The sequence below is a fragment of the Grampus griseus genome (assembly GCF_964374135.1).
Source record: "Grampus griseus genome assembly, chromosome: 11".
NCBI lineage: Eukaryota > Metazoa > Chordata > Mammalia > Artiodactyla > Delphinidae > Grampus > Grampus griseus.
In genome coordinates, this window is record NC_139005.1 from 41,111,979 (window position 1) to 41,127,917 (window position 15,939).

The 15,939-nt window shown below is 45.1% G+C and overlaps 1 protein-coding gene across 1 annotated transcript; it reads right to left on the reverse strand.

Annotated features, from left to right (window-relative positions):
* Positions 1-1,215: 1,215 nt before the first annotated feature.
* CSRNP2 (cysteine and serine rich nuclear protein 2) lies at positions 1,216-11,438 on the reverse strand. Its single transcript, XM_082665466.1, has 4 exons — positions 11,267-11,438; positions 9,717-9,976; positions 6,242-6,538; positions 1,216-4,679 (listed from the first exon to the last, which is right to left on the reverse strand). Exons 1-4 carry the CDS (start codon positions 11,415-11,417, stop codon positions 3,759-3,761), a joined length of 1,629 nt encoding a protein of 542 aa, XP_082521592.1. The 5' UTR covers positions 11,418-11,438; the 3' UTR covers positions 1,216-3,758.
* Between the last annotated feature and the right edge of the window lie 4,501 nt (positions 11,439-15,939).

A 15,939-nucleotide genomic window follows, 5' to 3' on the forward strand; every position in this document is an offset into this window, starting at 1 on the left:
CTCACGGGCCCAGCTGCTCCGCGGCATGTGGGATCTTCCCGGACCGGGGCACGAACCTGTGTCCCCTGCGTCAGCAGGTGGACTCTCAACCACTGCGCCACCAGGGAAGCCCCGTTACAGCTGTTTTTGTTCAAGACAGTTTCTGGCTGATGAGGGGAACAGCACTACTTAAACTGGAGCCTTTATATCCATGCATGTACTTTGATGCCTCCGTCAGCACTTTGATATGACCAAAAATAGGGATTTTTATTTTTTGTTTCCCTCACAGGGCTAACCACTTCCCTTTTTTTCAAATCCTTTGAGCACCTTAACTTTTTTTTTTTTTTAAGTAAATAACTTATGGGAACATTCTAATGGAAAGATAAAAGAAAATACAAGCTCTTCTTGAATCAAGTGTTTACAGCCTTCCCCTACCTCTCTTAACTTCTGGACTGGGCTACAGCCCCTGTGGATCTTAAACGCTTTGCTACTTCCACTGTGTTGCAGCGATCCAACTGTAGCTGACAGGGGCCGCCTTTGGGCCGTGGATCAATCCTGTAAGGTACTAATTACTGCCCAGCCCCAGAGACCAGGAGAGGTCTACTTTGAGATAGTAAGTTGGGTTCAGCTTTTGTCTGTGTGCATCAGTGACCTGTAGTAACTTATTGTAAACGCATGAAGCACTGTTTTTAAGCTCAAGTAAAGACTGCCTGCAACCAGTTGCTGGAAATTACTTATGCATACCCTAATCATTTTACTAAGGCTCCTTTTACAAGACTGACTGACATAAGCTAACTAATGGCAAGATAACTGGTTGGAATAGAACCTTTTGATGGGATGGAAATGACAAAGGAGCTAATTTGAAGTTGATCCTCTTGCTGGATTTTAAGATGGTAACCAGGAATAGAGAATTTCATATATATATATATATGTGTGTGTGTGTGTGTAAAGTAATGGAATTACAAAGTGGGCCCCAAGAGTAGGGACTGAGGAGGGAAAAGCTCCAGCAGGGCACAGATCAAGGCCTGCTTCAGCTGAAAAGGTATGTTAGGGCATATGATGCAAGTCAAGCTCTTGATGCTCCAAAGAATGTTCTATTTTTCCACCATAAAACATTCCTATTGTTAACATTAATCCTTAACTGACCTAATTGGTTTTATATACAATGCTAGAGAAGCATCTTTTCTCTAACAAGTAACTGACTTGTGGTCTCCCAAGATAAAGAATAACACACCATTCTTTTGGATATTTCTTTAATATTACATTTAAATATTCTCTTTAAATACAGCATTATCACAATGTAAAGGACCTAAAAGGCAAAAAAAAAAAAAAAATTTTTTTTTCAGAGAACCAGACACTAGCTTTGGATTCACATTGAAATACTACCTGCGTACAGTATGTGAGAAAGGAAATTGGAAAATAATTAAGCGTTGTAATAATCATTTTTTTATCTAGGCCTAGACTAAGCAGGACTGAAGCTCTCTGCCTCTGTGATCAGAGGCCTAGCCTTTCTAGCAACCATGAACTATAATTCTGTCCAACTCAGGTAGCACCAGAAACGAGATGGATCAGGTTTGTAGAAGAGGCCCTTTGCTTGACAAGACAGTTAATGCTAAACGTTAATATTTAGCATTTAAAAGCTTGGGATAGGTGAGTCAGAATTGCAGAGTTAATGAAGGGATGGACTTATATTAAACTAGTTTTTCAGAAAAATCAAATTATCTTGGAGGTTGGCAATGAGTCTAGTTAGATGCAAATTCTTGGTTTGAACCCAAATGTGTGTCTTACTGAACAGGTGAAATCCACTCCCTAGCTTAGGCTGGAGCCTTCCTAAGGAGGGAATGTACAACGCTTACCTTCACCTTCCAACACAAACTTCTAGAAAGATTTTTCTCCAAATTCCCAATTAAACTTCAGTCTTATATCTGAGGGGACCAGTCTAAGGTGGCAGAGTGTAGCTCAGTTCGGGATAGCACCTAGATCTCAGGTACTTCAGACTCTCAACTCCATTTCGAGACTAGAGAATGGGGAGAGATAAGGGCCTATGACTTATTAACTCCCCTGCAAATGTAAAACCCAACAAAAACAGGAATGAACAGGAGAGGCAGAATGCGTTAAAAGATGTAACTGTGTTAAATACGAGGTCTTTCAGGCTCAGTTTAGGTTTGATAGGTGAAATGCTGCTGCAATGTATGTGAAGGTTGCTTTCAGACACCAGGGCCTTAAGATCCCACAAGAAAAGGCTTTATGAGCAAGAGAAGTAGGAACAGTTAGCTCCTCCAGCAAAAAAAAAAAAGTTTTTTACTTTTTTTTTTTCTGGTTAATAAACCATAGCAGTAATGAAGCATGGTGTAAAGGATGCTAAAGAGTGTTTTGCTCCCTACTGCCTCCCTCTTCAAACAGAGGCCATAAAAAAGAGAATGAAATAAAACAGGCAAAGGTAACTTTGCTAGTAAAAAGAATTCAGTGGTGGTCAATGGAGGACATCCAGGAACGTAAGCAGGACATAAGAGAACAGGAACCATATCCCCCCTAATTCAGGTACACACTGAATGTGAGTCCCACTCTAGACCTCAAAGGTTACAGTCAGAACCTGACTTCTTCAGAACCTGGAAGTTGTATGTAGCATTTAAGAACTGGTTTGGCCTCCAATCTTTATATATCGAGATGGGAGGGATCCAATAAGCATTTGCAGTTATTGGGGGTGAACAGTATAAGAATACAGTATAATAACTCTAACCCTGTATATCCAAGAGGGACCATGAGGGCAGATACAAAAAGGAAACAAAAACTAGTTGGTGAACTTGCCACATTCTACATTCCTTTAAAGCTCAAATTGGGGTAGGGGGGACAACCTGGGTGAAAAAGCAAGCATGGCAAAAAGTCATCTTTCTAGACAGCAGCCTGTTCCTGCTGCCTCCTTTGGGCACAGGTTAATGCTCTACATAGGCCTCCCGTGGGACGTGTGAGCCCCAGACTAAAGCTGCCCGATGGAGCTGGGGTTAGACGTACACAGAGGACTCAGGCTCTCGATGCCACATCCCCAGCCAACCTAGCTCTTTCCCTGCAAAGGAAAAAGGACAGAGGGGTAAAAAAAACAAGACCAGTTTAACTCTAGTACCTAAGAACATGTGAAAGAAACAATTCAAGTTAAGACCAGGAATCCCCAGTGTGGGGAACAGGTCAGAGAACACCAAACATGTCAAATATTAACTTATTTACCAAATAGGGGCCCAGGGAACGCAGGTTAAATTTATATAGATCCTGGATGTTTTGTACAGAAGCAGAGACCCTTTCATCCCCTCCTCTCTAGACTCAACCAGCTGATTCCAACTGTATTATTATGATACACCAAAGTGGGATATCAGAGTAACCACTGAGGAAAATGAGCTTGTTCCCCGCCTGGAGCTCAGGAGAGGGAAGGGGCTCTGTCATGCTGTTCCAATTGTTGTGTTCTGGTCCCTACGTGAACAGCTGTTTGAATTACCCAGCTTCTCCTGTGAGATCGTAGTGCGGTTCCAACGGCCCAGAAAGCTCAGTATGCAGCCTCCTCTGCCCCAAGACTCTATCCCCAGATCGAGCTGAGGCTGGTCTCCTTGGTTCTGTTGGCCCTGTAAAAAATACTTGTACAGACAATCCTTTCCTACCCGTTCCCCAAAGACCCCAATAAAATAACATGGGAGCAGCAGCTGCTTCTACAGTTTTGTTTTTGAAATGGTGTTAGATAAAATAAGGGAATAAATAGAGAATGGGTAAGAGGCATAATCTCCATCCCTGTGTCACACTGCCAGAGGGAGCTCCAGGGAAGGCTCTTCAGGGGGCCGGTCCTCGTTCTGCCGTGCGGTCTCCACCACACAGCCCTCTTCGTTGTCCGTGCGCAAGGGGAGGTTTGAGGGGCACCAAGAGGGGCGGAAGTCTTCATCCTCAGGCTCCTCGGGGTTACGATCTTCGGGCACTAGAGCTTCTAGAGTGGATGTTTTCCCCACCTCTGACTTACAGAGGGCAGCCGGGTCTGTGGGGCCACAAGCCACCAGTGAGGTAACCGGGAGAGAGAAGACACTCAGATCCTTCTCCTTGGGGAACGAGGGCGGGACTTCTTCCGTACCAGGCTCTCCTTTCACCCCCAGGACTGGCCTCTGCTCCACCTGGTAGTAGACCAGGGGCCCACTGTTCAAGTAGGATGGGTTGTTCACGGCTGAGGCAGTTGGCTGGTCTGAGTTCTCGGCAAAACACAGCACGGAGGAGCCTGGGGGCAGCTGAGCCTGGATGAGGATGGGGGCTGTCAGGCCCGGGCACAGCTCTTCGGGAACAGCCAGGGGCTCCTCCAGGATGCACACGCCCAGGCTCTCCATGCTGGAGTCCAGGCTGGCACTGGAGCCGCTCGGGTCCTCCTCCGCCTGGAGCCGCTCCAGCTCCTCCGCACTCTGCAGGTGCAGCACCGCCGTCTCATTCTCAGCGATGAACTCCTGGAAGTCCTGTGTCTCTGAGCCCTGTGCTGCCGCCAGGCTGCAGCTGGCAGCGGGGGAGGGCTCCTCGTCTGGGGCTGGCAGGCGGCTCACCTGCCGCTTGCTCTCCAGCTCCAGCTTCATGATGGTGTGGAGGTAATGAGTCCGGACCCGGATTGGGTTGAATTCAATGCGCCCAGCCATGTTCCCACAGCCGTCCCGGGAGCAGCCACATGGAAAGGACATGCGATCCACCTGAGGAGGGGACAAGGAGGTTGAGGCCAGATGAGATACGAGACGTTAGCTGGCGAACACAGGGAGTCAGGGTTTGAGGTCCTCTTACAAGAGAAACAACCAATTCAAAACACAAGCTGCAGCGTGAGCTACCAGAGCACTAGATGGGAGTTATCAGACCACCTGCCTTTCCATTCTAGCACAGCCACTAATTAGTAGTGTGACCTCAAGAAAGTCATTTCTCTCTCTAGGGCTTTGTTTCCTCTTCTAAATAAAAAGAAGACAAAGATCACGTGAAAGGGCCCTTCCAGTCAAAAGACCAGGGATACCTCTCTGAAAGCTGACAGTTCACAGAGAAAAGAAATGGGTATGCCTCAGAGACTTCTCCAGAACCTACCTACTTTATTAGGAAAACAAAAGGCCAGGGCCCAAGCCTACTGTGTTCTTTGATGACAGGGATGGGAAAGGAGGTAGAAGATCTCGCTAGTCCAAAGCAATACATAATGGGGAAACTAGGCAAAGGTGCCTTTGCCAAGGTGCTATACTGAAGGTTTGAACAAAATAATGACCAGCTTTTCACTACCTGCTTCATTTTCCCTTGATGGTTGGCCAGCTTGGTTTGGAAGTAGTTATCAAGATAATTAACTTCTACACCAGGGATATCTGGAAAGGAGATGCTTTCTACCTCCTTATCTCCCTTTTGAATCCCCCAAATGAAAACACCCCATACGTATCAAAAATAAAATTAAAAATGTGAGAAGACAAATAAGTCTTCTGTACAAATACAGTGTCTTCCTATGAAATCAGCTTCTAGAACTCTCCCTTCCAGTTCTTAGGAACAATCCATTTCTTAGGACTGTCCTCAGGTCTGTGTGTAACAGAGTGATTCATTACAGGACTCAGTCTGAAAAGCATTATCTGGTCGGACCTGCTATAGCTATCTGATACCAACCTGAAAATAAGAAAGAAAAGGTTAAGATAACTCCAACCACAAGGACTCAGCACCACAGCCTCAGTATACAGGTTCCAGATAAATGTCATTCTTTGGGATGGTACTGCCATTTTCAGTTGAGATGTGTCTTCCAAACTGTCCCTTGTCAGAAGGCCCTCTGGGGGATGACGCTTTCTATCTCTTAGGACACTATGGATTTAAGCCCAAATCTGATCCTGAATTAGATTCTGAGGACTATTCTGATTTTTACAAAATTGGAGTAGAGGTACTGTGAATAAGTGTTTGTAGGATAAAATCTAAAGGCCTACCTCAGTTCTCTGCTTCCACTTACCTCAAGGAATCAGTCCACATTCAAGGACAGCTATTAAATATTAAACTCACTAACCCCCGTTCCTCCATGTGCCAGCAACTGCTGCTTATCACCTCTGAAGTGAGATACACAGAAAAAAAAAGATCATTGCTATCTCCACAGCCTAAGAATCCCGTCATACTTGTTTTCTTTGTTGGTGGAGGAGGGCTGTAGAACTGAAGTGTTCACCTGTGCATGGGCATCTCCCACATTCACTGGCACCCACACTAGACACCCCTGACTCTAGGGTGGATATACTATCACAGCAAAATGTGGACCGACCTGGCATTTAATCCCAGCCTGGCTACAGGCACACGCTTCCGGGTCACAATACAGTCGACAGTCACAACCACACTCTTCCCGTGACAGTCGGATGGCTCGAAGTTCTTGCTTCTCTTCAGCATCGATGCGGTGGACCCCAGAAGCCCTCAGCAGGGCCCGTCGCCGTTTGGTGGGCAGAGGCTGCAGGAAGAAGTAATCATCCACCTCCACGTTTTCCACGTCAATATCTTCATCTGAAACATCATCCAATGTCAGGCAGTCGGCCTCCACCGACTCCACTGTCCCATTCTTGGTCAGCTGCCAAGAGACAGAGCACTATCAGCAGGAGCCTTCCCACCGGGTGCACCTAGAGCAGCTTGGGCCAAGGGAACTTTCTGCCGTGACGGAGATATCCGTGCCGCCCATCCCGACGCACGTGTGGCTACCGAGCACTATAAATGGGGCTAGTGCAACTGAGAAACTGAACTTTTACCTTTATTTAATTTTAATTACGTATAAACAGCCACTAGTATGGCTGGTGGCTACCGTACAGGATAGAGTCGGTGAAGAGAACAGTTCTAGAGCAGGAAGACAGGAAGCCTGTGCAGCTCTAACACCAGCCCGTCAACACAAGGGACATCACCTTTCTGGATCAACGCTTCGTAAAACCTCTGTCTCACCTTCCCTCCCAGAAGATGATCTTTTCCCACAAATATACCCTCCATTCCCAGGCTTGTGTCCCTTAGCTTCGGCTAACCTGCCTTCTCATACACGGAAGAAGAGAAGGTATTTCAATGGCTGTATGTTCCTTGGATGTAAACAACCTTGCAAAACACCCTTCAGTTTGCACCCTAAAGGACCCCAAACCACACTGTGGGAAGAAGAGTACATTAAAGTATAGCACAAGACTACCTACCAGTCTTTGTCAATGAACCTGAATCCCCACAGTGTGAATAATTATCTGTGCATACACAGAAGAGCTTCATTTTATGTGGAGGAGAAAAAAAATGAGGAAGTTATTAATGGCTGTCAAGAAAGCCCTCACTTCCAAGCCACGCCTAGAAGAAATATATTCTTTCTCCTTTCTTTTTTTTTGGCCGTGCCGCGTGGCTTGTGGGATCTTAGTTCCCCAACCAGGGACTGAACCTGGGCCCTCGGCAGTCAAAGCACCAAGTCCTAACCACCAGGGAATTCCCTCTTTCTCCTTCCTAATCCTTTTTTATTTGGTTTCAAAAAGTCTGTGTGTGAGGCAGGGTGGCATACATGATACCGAGTGTACTCTCTGCAGGCAGAAATCTGGGTTCTCTGGATAAGAAGGACAGAGAGCCAGGAAAGGGGATCTTAGTGGAAGGACAGGCTGAAGACAATCTGTGGCTGAATGAGTTTTGAAAACTCACTAGAGAATTCAGGTAAAGAAAACGAGGCCTCACAATCCCCAGGGCTCTGGAAGGTACTAGCAGGATAAAAGCCAAGCTTTTGGCAGGTTTGGCTTTTTCATCAGCCAGCCAAAAAAGTGCTGGTAAAGGAACAACTCCTGGGAGAGACGTGATGCAAGAGACCTGGCTAGTAAGGCATACACCTGTTTTGTTTGTTTGTTTGTTTGGGGGGAGATGATAAGAGAAATGAGAGAAATAAAGTGGTGCTTCTGGGGATCCCCTAGACTATTATTTCTGTCCCAGGCAGGCCAACTACGAGGGGCCTTTCCACAGACTTTAGCATTGCTCCTGCCTGTTTCACCAGGGTTGGCCTCCTCCGAAGCACCCTCCCTCCTTGCTATCCTCTCAAAGGAAAGAGATGAGACATGCAATAGAAAGAAACCCATGTAGATATGAGAATTTAATATATTCTAACAGAGGTGGCATTTCAAATCAGTAAGGAAAAGACTCTTCTAGTCATTAAACGGTATTGGGACAACTGTATATTCTTTTGAAAAAAAAGTAAGTTAGATTCCCAATTCATACTATTCATAATAATGAATTCCATATGGATAAAAGGCCAAAAAAAGTAATAAAATATTAGAAAAATGATAGGTACTAATACTGATGCAAAGCAGCAGCAGCTTTTTTTTTGGAGGGGGTGGAAGTCCAAAGGGAAAACAAATATTAGATGGCATATGGGAGAGGCAAAATGTATATTTTTTGAGACCAACTGCCTCCCCTATAGAGTGCTAAGGAAGGAAAAATTTCTAAGAAAAGAGTAAAGTGGAGCAAAGTAAGGGTGTTCTCTCGACACAGAAGATGTATTAGATGCCACCATTGTGCTGCTCACTAAATCTGCTTAATAAGTAGCAGTCCTGTTTCTCAGTCTCAAGTTTGCCTGGCTTTGTCCCTAGACCTCCTACAAGGGAGGACACAGAACAGGGTGTCTGCTTTGACATGTCATCCCTCTACCAGATTTAGGGGAGATGTTTCTTCTTAGGGAATAGGAAGAAAACCTTCATTACAAATGATAACAAGAGTGTTTATCTGCCCACCTGTTGCTATAGCAGCAGGAAGGTGATAGGGTCAGTGACGGAATTCCTCAGACAGAAGAAAGGGAAGCCTGAATGTCCTTCTAGTTAGAAAAACAGGTGTTAAGTCTTTAGGCGTAGACTTCGGGCAGCAGACATAGAGCTCTCAAAGGGAGAGAGCAGCGAGATCTGGTTCACATACATCCTCTGCCACCAGTTCTCCAACCCTACCACATTCTGGTGTGTCTCATTAGGATTTCACCCACAACCCTGGAAATAATGCAGCCACCTGTTTTAATGTGGGTCCGCATACTTTGAGCCCAGAAGAACTTGGCCAGGCCTGAAGCAGTGTTCTCCAAATTTGGAACTAGGAACTCTGGGGGCAATTTTTGCAGACTGGTGGCAACTATGGCTGTGGAGTGCCAAGCAGTGCCGAGAGCAAACGTGTAGCTATAAAGAGCCATCTGAGATGGGTCTTCCAGCCCTGTTCTCCTCCTAAACTTGAAGAGCTGGTGCGGCATCAGACTGCAGGCCCAGTACTAAACAGATCGAAATAACTATTTGGTAATGCTATTGTTTATACCCGAAAAACTATCATCTAGCAATGGGAGTTACAGAATCAGCAGGATCCTTTCAGAGGATGTAAAAGACCCCAAACCTGTTCTGTGCATCAGGCCAATGGACAATCATCTGACGAGAAACTGAAACACTGCTTCCTCAGGGTCCAGGGGTGGCAGACTTGAATACCGTCAGGTATTCACACCTTAAACTTTAAAAACACTTGCAGAGCGGGTGAGAATAGAGAATTCTAGGGAAGCCATTTTGCTATCTCTGCTAGACTCCCTACCAGAGACAAAAAGAATGGCATCTCAGACTGACATTTGAATCCAAATCTGAGATTTCTCACTAGAAAGATATGGAATCTCTATGTACCAAAGGCAACAGTCCAAAACCGAAACAAAACAAAAATACCACATGATAGACCTAGACGGTTTCCTGCTTTATCTTGGCACATGGGAAGTACCAGACCCTAGACCCCTTAGGCACCTTCATCTTCTTGGCGTGGAGCTTCTCCTCCTTCAGGTGTTCACGGAGAATCTCCCGATGGTTCACCTCCTGCTCCTGAGCAAACTCACAGAGCGTGTAGCTGCGTACAGAGTTATGGCGCTGGGCCATGCCCAGAGAGCTGCCGCCCTGGCTGGGCACGCTGGTGAAACCCTGGCGCCGGGCAAAGTAGTACACAGTCACCTGGTCAAAGCGCACATTCTTCCTCCGCAGCTGCTTCTGCCGCTTCAGGATGGATGTGGCTGAGAAGGGAGCACAGAAAGAAAACTTTTAACCCAGAGATGGCCTGTTTGGGGACCTCATTCTTTCTCATTCATCTAGGCTCTCAACTCTTCTCCAAAAGTGCTCCCTGTAGGAGCACTTTTAGAAGGTCTAGAGACCTTCCTAATTTTCAAATCTTAAAAGCACAGTGGGAAGGGACCTTGACCATCTGCTGGTCCATACCACTGCCTCCAGACTGACTTCACCCAAACAGATGATCACAAAATCTATTTTTAGACATCAGCTGGGAAGAGAATCTCTAGGTAATCTTTTCAGGATGTAACAATCTACATAGCTTCACTGTCCAATACAGCAGCTACTAGCCACATGTGGGCAATTTAAATTAATTAAAGTGAAATAAACCTTAAAATTTAGCTCCTCCGTTACACTAATCACAACTCAAGTGCTCAATGGCCACATGTGGCTAATGGCTGTCATACTGGACAGTGCAGATATAGAACATTTTTATAACAGAACATTCTTTTGGATTGTGTTTTGTTGTTGTTTTGGCCGCACCACATGGCTTGCGGGATCTCAGTTCCCTGACCAGGGACTGAACCCGGGCCACAGCAGTGAAAATGCCGAATCCTAACCACTAGACGACCAGGCAACACCCCCTGGATAGTGTTGCTCTATAGCAGGAGATGGCAAACTTCTTCTGTAAAGGTCCAGGTAGTAAATATTTTAGGCTTTGCAAGCCATGAGGTCTCTGTTGCCAACTACCACTCAATTCTGCCACTGTAGCATGAAAAGCCATCGTAGACACTGGGTGTGGCTGTGTTCCAATAAAACTTTATTTACAAAAACAGGCAGTGAGCCAGATTTAGCCCACAGACAACCCCCGATCTACAGAATCCGAAGTTCTTTCCAAGAAACTAATTGAACCATAAGAATTAACAAGTGTGGAGATGCCCCAGTTGTCCAGGCAGTAAGCATTTATGTCCTGCTAGAGCTACAATTTTGTGGAACTCTATAGGACTCTAGTGGGGAAGCGTAGACTCCTAGACAACTCCTTCTTCAGTTTAATCCAACCCATTCTGGGGACTCACAAAGCACAGCACAAGTAAAATCAGCTAGAATAATTCACATTTAATATAAGTCTATGATATTAGAGCAATGAGGTCCTCCAAAGAGCAAGGCTGAGCTACGTGTGGGAGAGATTACGAATAAGGGCAAATCCCCAAGGTGGACAAAGGGTGTCTCAAAGAGCTGCAATGGGCTCCAGTGCTTGGGGTACATGGAGGTAGGCAGGGAGGGAGCAGCTCACTCACGTGTGAAGCTGGCAGTTGTGGGAGGATTGAGGCTGTCGCAGCTGTCAGCGCTGTCACTGCTGGAGATCTCATCATCGGAGTTGGAAACTGATGAACCCACATCCACATCATCAAACTTCCTCTTGAGACCCGAGCCCGTGAATGCATCCATTGGTTTCAAAGGGGTTTCCTTGGGGAACCCACCACTTGGCCCCAAAGCCCCTGCTCACCACCAGTCAGCCAGGTGCATTAGGATTCTGCCCAGGGGAAAAGAGGAATCAGCACTCCTGTCCTAAGACAGACCCCTCCCAAGTCTATACACACGGCTCTCCAACTGAAGAAAGCACCCGAGCTAGCACTGATGTCTGCTCTCTAGAAACAACGTCATCTCTCTCCAGCCAGCACTCTCCTACTTTTGTCTCTCCCCAGCCCTCCAGTCTCAGTCACTCTTAGGATAATGAGATGACTAGCAGCAGCACCTTCCCAGTGGAGTGAAGGCCTTTGCTTCCAAGCCGGCTGGCCTCTAGGCTTCATTAGCCCTGGGGTAACAGTAGCTGCTCTTCTGCTCACCCAGGAGAGCTCTCCACGGGGTCAGCAGGAGGGACTGGGGATCAAAGGCAGAATTAGGCTGTGCCTAAACCTAGACTAGATCCAATTATTATTCCTAGTGGAAATATAGCCTGGCATTTCCTAAAGCGTATCCATTAAATAAACTAGTTCCATAGATATTAATAGCTTTTACATGGAAATGGAACCGCTGTGTCAAAATACTTTAGAAAACTGCTTATGGAAGACCTTTTAGAGGCTTTTAATATGCTAATGAACCTGGTGAAGGGTGGGAGGAAATAGAATGCAGCGTTTTGCACCCATGATTAAGGAACCCTTTGTTTCTAGAGCATCTTGGTGGGGGGCAAATGATCCTGGGAACACACTTCGGGAAATACTGCTCTAGGCTTTCAATTTCAAAGTACCTTGGCAGTCAGGGAAATGCTTTACCCAGATCTTCACAAATGTAAAGTGTCTCACCAGCCTCCTAAAAAGGTCAAATTGGGTTCTAAAGAATGGACTGAAGATTAGAATCTGCACTGGCTTCAAAACCCAGACTCTTTCCCAATCGCCTACTGCTCCATAAAATAGGGCTCAGCTGACCTACCATCATCCTCTGTGCAAGGAAGACGTAGCTTTACAATCTTTGCCCTCTAATAAAGAAACCAGCAAGGGCACAACAAACAGCAGAAGGAGTGACAATTTATTCTGGTTACATTGACATGGCAGGCAGTGTTTTCAACATGCTGCCACACAACCAAGGAATCTGGGATATTCCATTTCCCAGGTACAAATCTTTCTCCTCCATCTTTGGACTTAAATTCCCAAGGATATGAATCTGCTCAGCAGAAACGCTGTCAAAGCTGGAGCCACAAGTGATGATCTGAAACCTCCCTGCTTTTGCCTCAGTAATGCCAGAATCTCCCCAGACTATGATCTCACTAGTTGCTAATTATGCAGCAGGAATAACAACACTGCCCAGAAAGCCAGGGCTGCATTACTGCAGAGCAGCTACCCAGAATATACTGTGGTGTCAAGAGATGCCTGCTACAGAGCTGTTTTTCTGGACTGTCTCTTGGAAGCGATTTGCCTGCTCTTGGGTCAGCTCTACACAGTCAACCAGACCTAATAAGTACTTTAGGAACTTCCTAATTTATCTAGCCAAATCTCATCAAAATTCTGCATTCAAGTCACAAGATGCACCTAAGAAACCTGTCATCATAGGTCTCAGAAAAGCACATTCCTGAAATAAACTGGCCAGAAAGAAAATAATCAAGCACTAGATAAGAATTGTAATTAAATTTAAAAATGAAACCAAAGTATCAATTTTGTTCTTCAGGTTACTGATCTTACCATCAGAGGTCACATTCCTAGGACATGGGTAAGAATGGAGACAGCCAAGGACTTTTATGGGTTAAGATTTCAGCTGGGCTTAAAGATACCTATTAACTAACAAATTTCTCATTCCATTCTATTACTGGGGGAGGGGAGACCTTTGCTATTGAGTACATATGTGGGTGGAATAAAAAAAATAAAAGAATGTTGACCACTGAATTTAATATTTCCTCCCCACTTAAAAATCTTATCGACCACATGAAAAAGCAGACTGAGCTCAAAATCCTTCTCAGAAAGGACGTAAGTCTGGCTTCAGTTTTAACTAAGATCCAGTTAGTGTTGCTACTAGGAAGTGCCTTTTTCCTCAGCCTGGAAGCACTCGGGGATTGACAACTGGAAGCAAATGTGCACCCTGTCCTTTGTTCAGGTGTCCCTTTGCTTCTGGTAGTGTGGTTGCCTTTGAGTATTTCCTGCAGGAGGCTGGGTCTGGTCCAAGATCATCTTTTACTATGAGGATTCTCCACTGTCTTAACCCAGGTACCCTCAGGGTATCCCTTCTCTTCAGGTCACTTTTTGTGCACTCTCTTGCAGCCAGGATTGCAGGCTGCTTGTTCTATTCTCTTTCTCTCTTTTTTCTACGTCTTCCTCACTTCCACTTCTGGAGTAAAGGTTTCTGGGCAATGACAGGAGGCAGGTAAGAAAGTAGAAAAAAGATGTGAAACCTAGAAAAAAAGTATTTTCCTTAAAATGTCTGAATGGCTATATATGTAAATAATGTCCATATTGACTGAGCTCTCTTTACCCTATCCAGGATGTTAGCATCATTTTTTCTGCCATTAACCCATTCTTAAAAAAAAAAAAAAAAATCCGACGATTCTGTCCTGACAACCAATATAAGTTTAAATTTCAACCCAGCTCTCCTCATCCAACTCTCTGGTGTGAACTTGACTTGTTAGATAAAGATGTCCACTGGGCACCAAGAAACCTCCCACCCACTTCCACTGTGGCCTGAAGAAATCTTTCTCTGAAATAGCAACAACAAGAATGGGTTCCACTTTCCAGTTCATCAATTCAACTTCCTTTCAAACCACAATTAGAAGTCAGTCATTCCCACTTCTCTCAACTATTTATTCATTGGCAGAGGATCAGTGCTTATGTTCGAGAAAAACACTTCTAAGTTATACTCCAAGCACTTAAACCCATACAGAAATAAACACGATGAGACTGGAAATGTAGGTCATAACTGACAGTTAACTGTCAAAATGACGAACTCAAACAACAAATGCTTTTGGAGAAACTAATGCAAACCTCTATAAAAGCTTTTATGCCAGTAAAATGAAAGGTCAACTGACCCTTTCTAGCTACATGTCTTTCTGTCTTTTCTCAAGTGTTTCTACTAGTTGAACATTTCCCAAAGGTACATGAAATAATTTAGATCCATAGTATATAGAAGTTTTTAGGCTAGCACCAAATAAAATAGATCTATATCATATCTGTACTTTAGTATTAGACTTAAGCCTTTTCAGGCCTATGTGGATTCCTATAACCACCCCCAAAAACAAAAGCCCAAATACGTGAGACTAGCAGAAAAGGAACTGCCCCTCCCCCCAATTTTGTGGATGCAGAATGTATTGACAAAGTTTAGGTAATGAAAGCCTCTCTCATAAATGAGTCCAAAATAAGACAAGGTACATCTCACAGGGGAAGGTCTCTCTACTCAAGTGAAACCCAACCTGCTAAAGGTCAAGGGCCAAAAATCTCTAGTAAGATCGTCAGTGCTACCAGCTGTAGGGTTAGAGGAAGGCAGGCTTGCTGCTAAGTGTCAGGATCAACCTAAATAAGATGACAGGTCCTGTTTCTCCTTTTACAAAACACTGTGAGTTGCTTCTCAAATACTATGAATTTCGTGGATCCATGTGTCCGTGTGATTACCAGGATCGTGAACTTACAAAGTGCTCAAGTGAAAACATTTTGTTTAAACTAGGTATTTCAGGGAAGCCCCCCTCCATCCGTCACTCCCTGGTTTTTATCCCTTCACTGACACAAGGTTAGAATTTGGCTTTCCATGTTTAACCTCCCATCGTATGAAGGACATGAGATCTTTGTGGTAGAAATGGAACATGATGCTGCAGGAGCCATTAACTCTCAAGGATATCCAGTCATTTATAAATCTGGCACACACCAACATCCTCCTGGCTTTGGACATTTGCAAAATGGAAAGTCAGTAAAGAAAAGGAAAATCTGAATCAACTATGGATTTACCTTGAACTGAAAACTGCAGGACAAGGGGACACTGTGTCTCTTAGGGATAACTTCTAACGTTTCATACTGAAGAACGGTTTGTGTGTCACACTGCCACTCTAAACCCCTTTAAAAGGATGAATCAAGACCATGGCACTAAAAGGAATGGATGGCAGTCAGCTGCGTGTTTGGGCCTGTGAAAAAAGATCAAGCTAGCAACCAGGGAAAGTGATGCTTTCGTTTTCCCACACAACGCCAGAAAAAATGGGAGACATCAGGAACCTGGGTTGAAAGGACATGTCAAGTCACCAGTTCCCCTTAACGGACACCCCCGCTGAACCCTTCAGCTCCGGGGCACCTTTCCTGATTCCTGCTAACCTTCCCGCTCATTCCAATCGTCTGCAGCCCCTACCCGGTTTCCCATCCCTTCCTGCCTGCTACTCACAAATTCCCAACCACTCCTCCCACATTTTCCTCTATTTCCCCCCTCCCCTTCCTTCACTTCCCTCCATCGTACATCATCTCCACTCCATTCCGAACTCAACCCGCATCCGAATTCCTGCCGGCTTCTA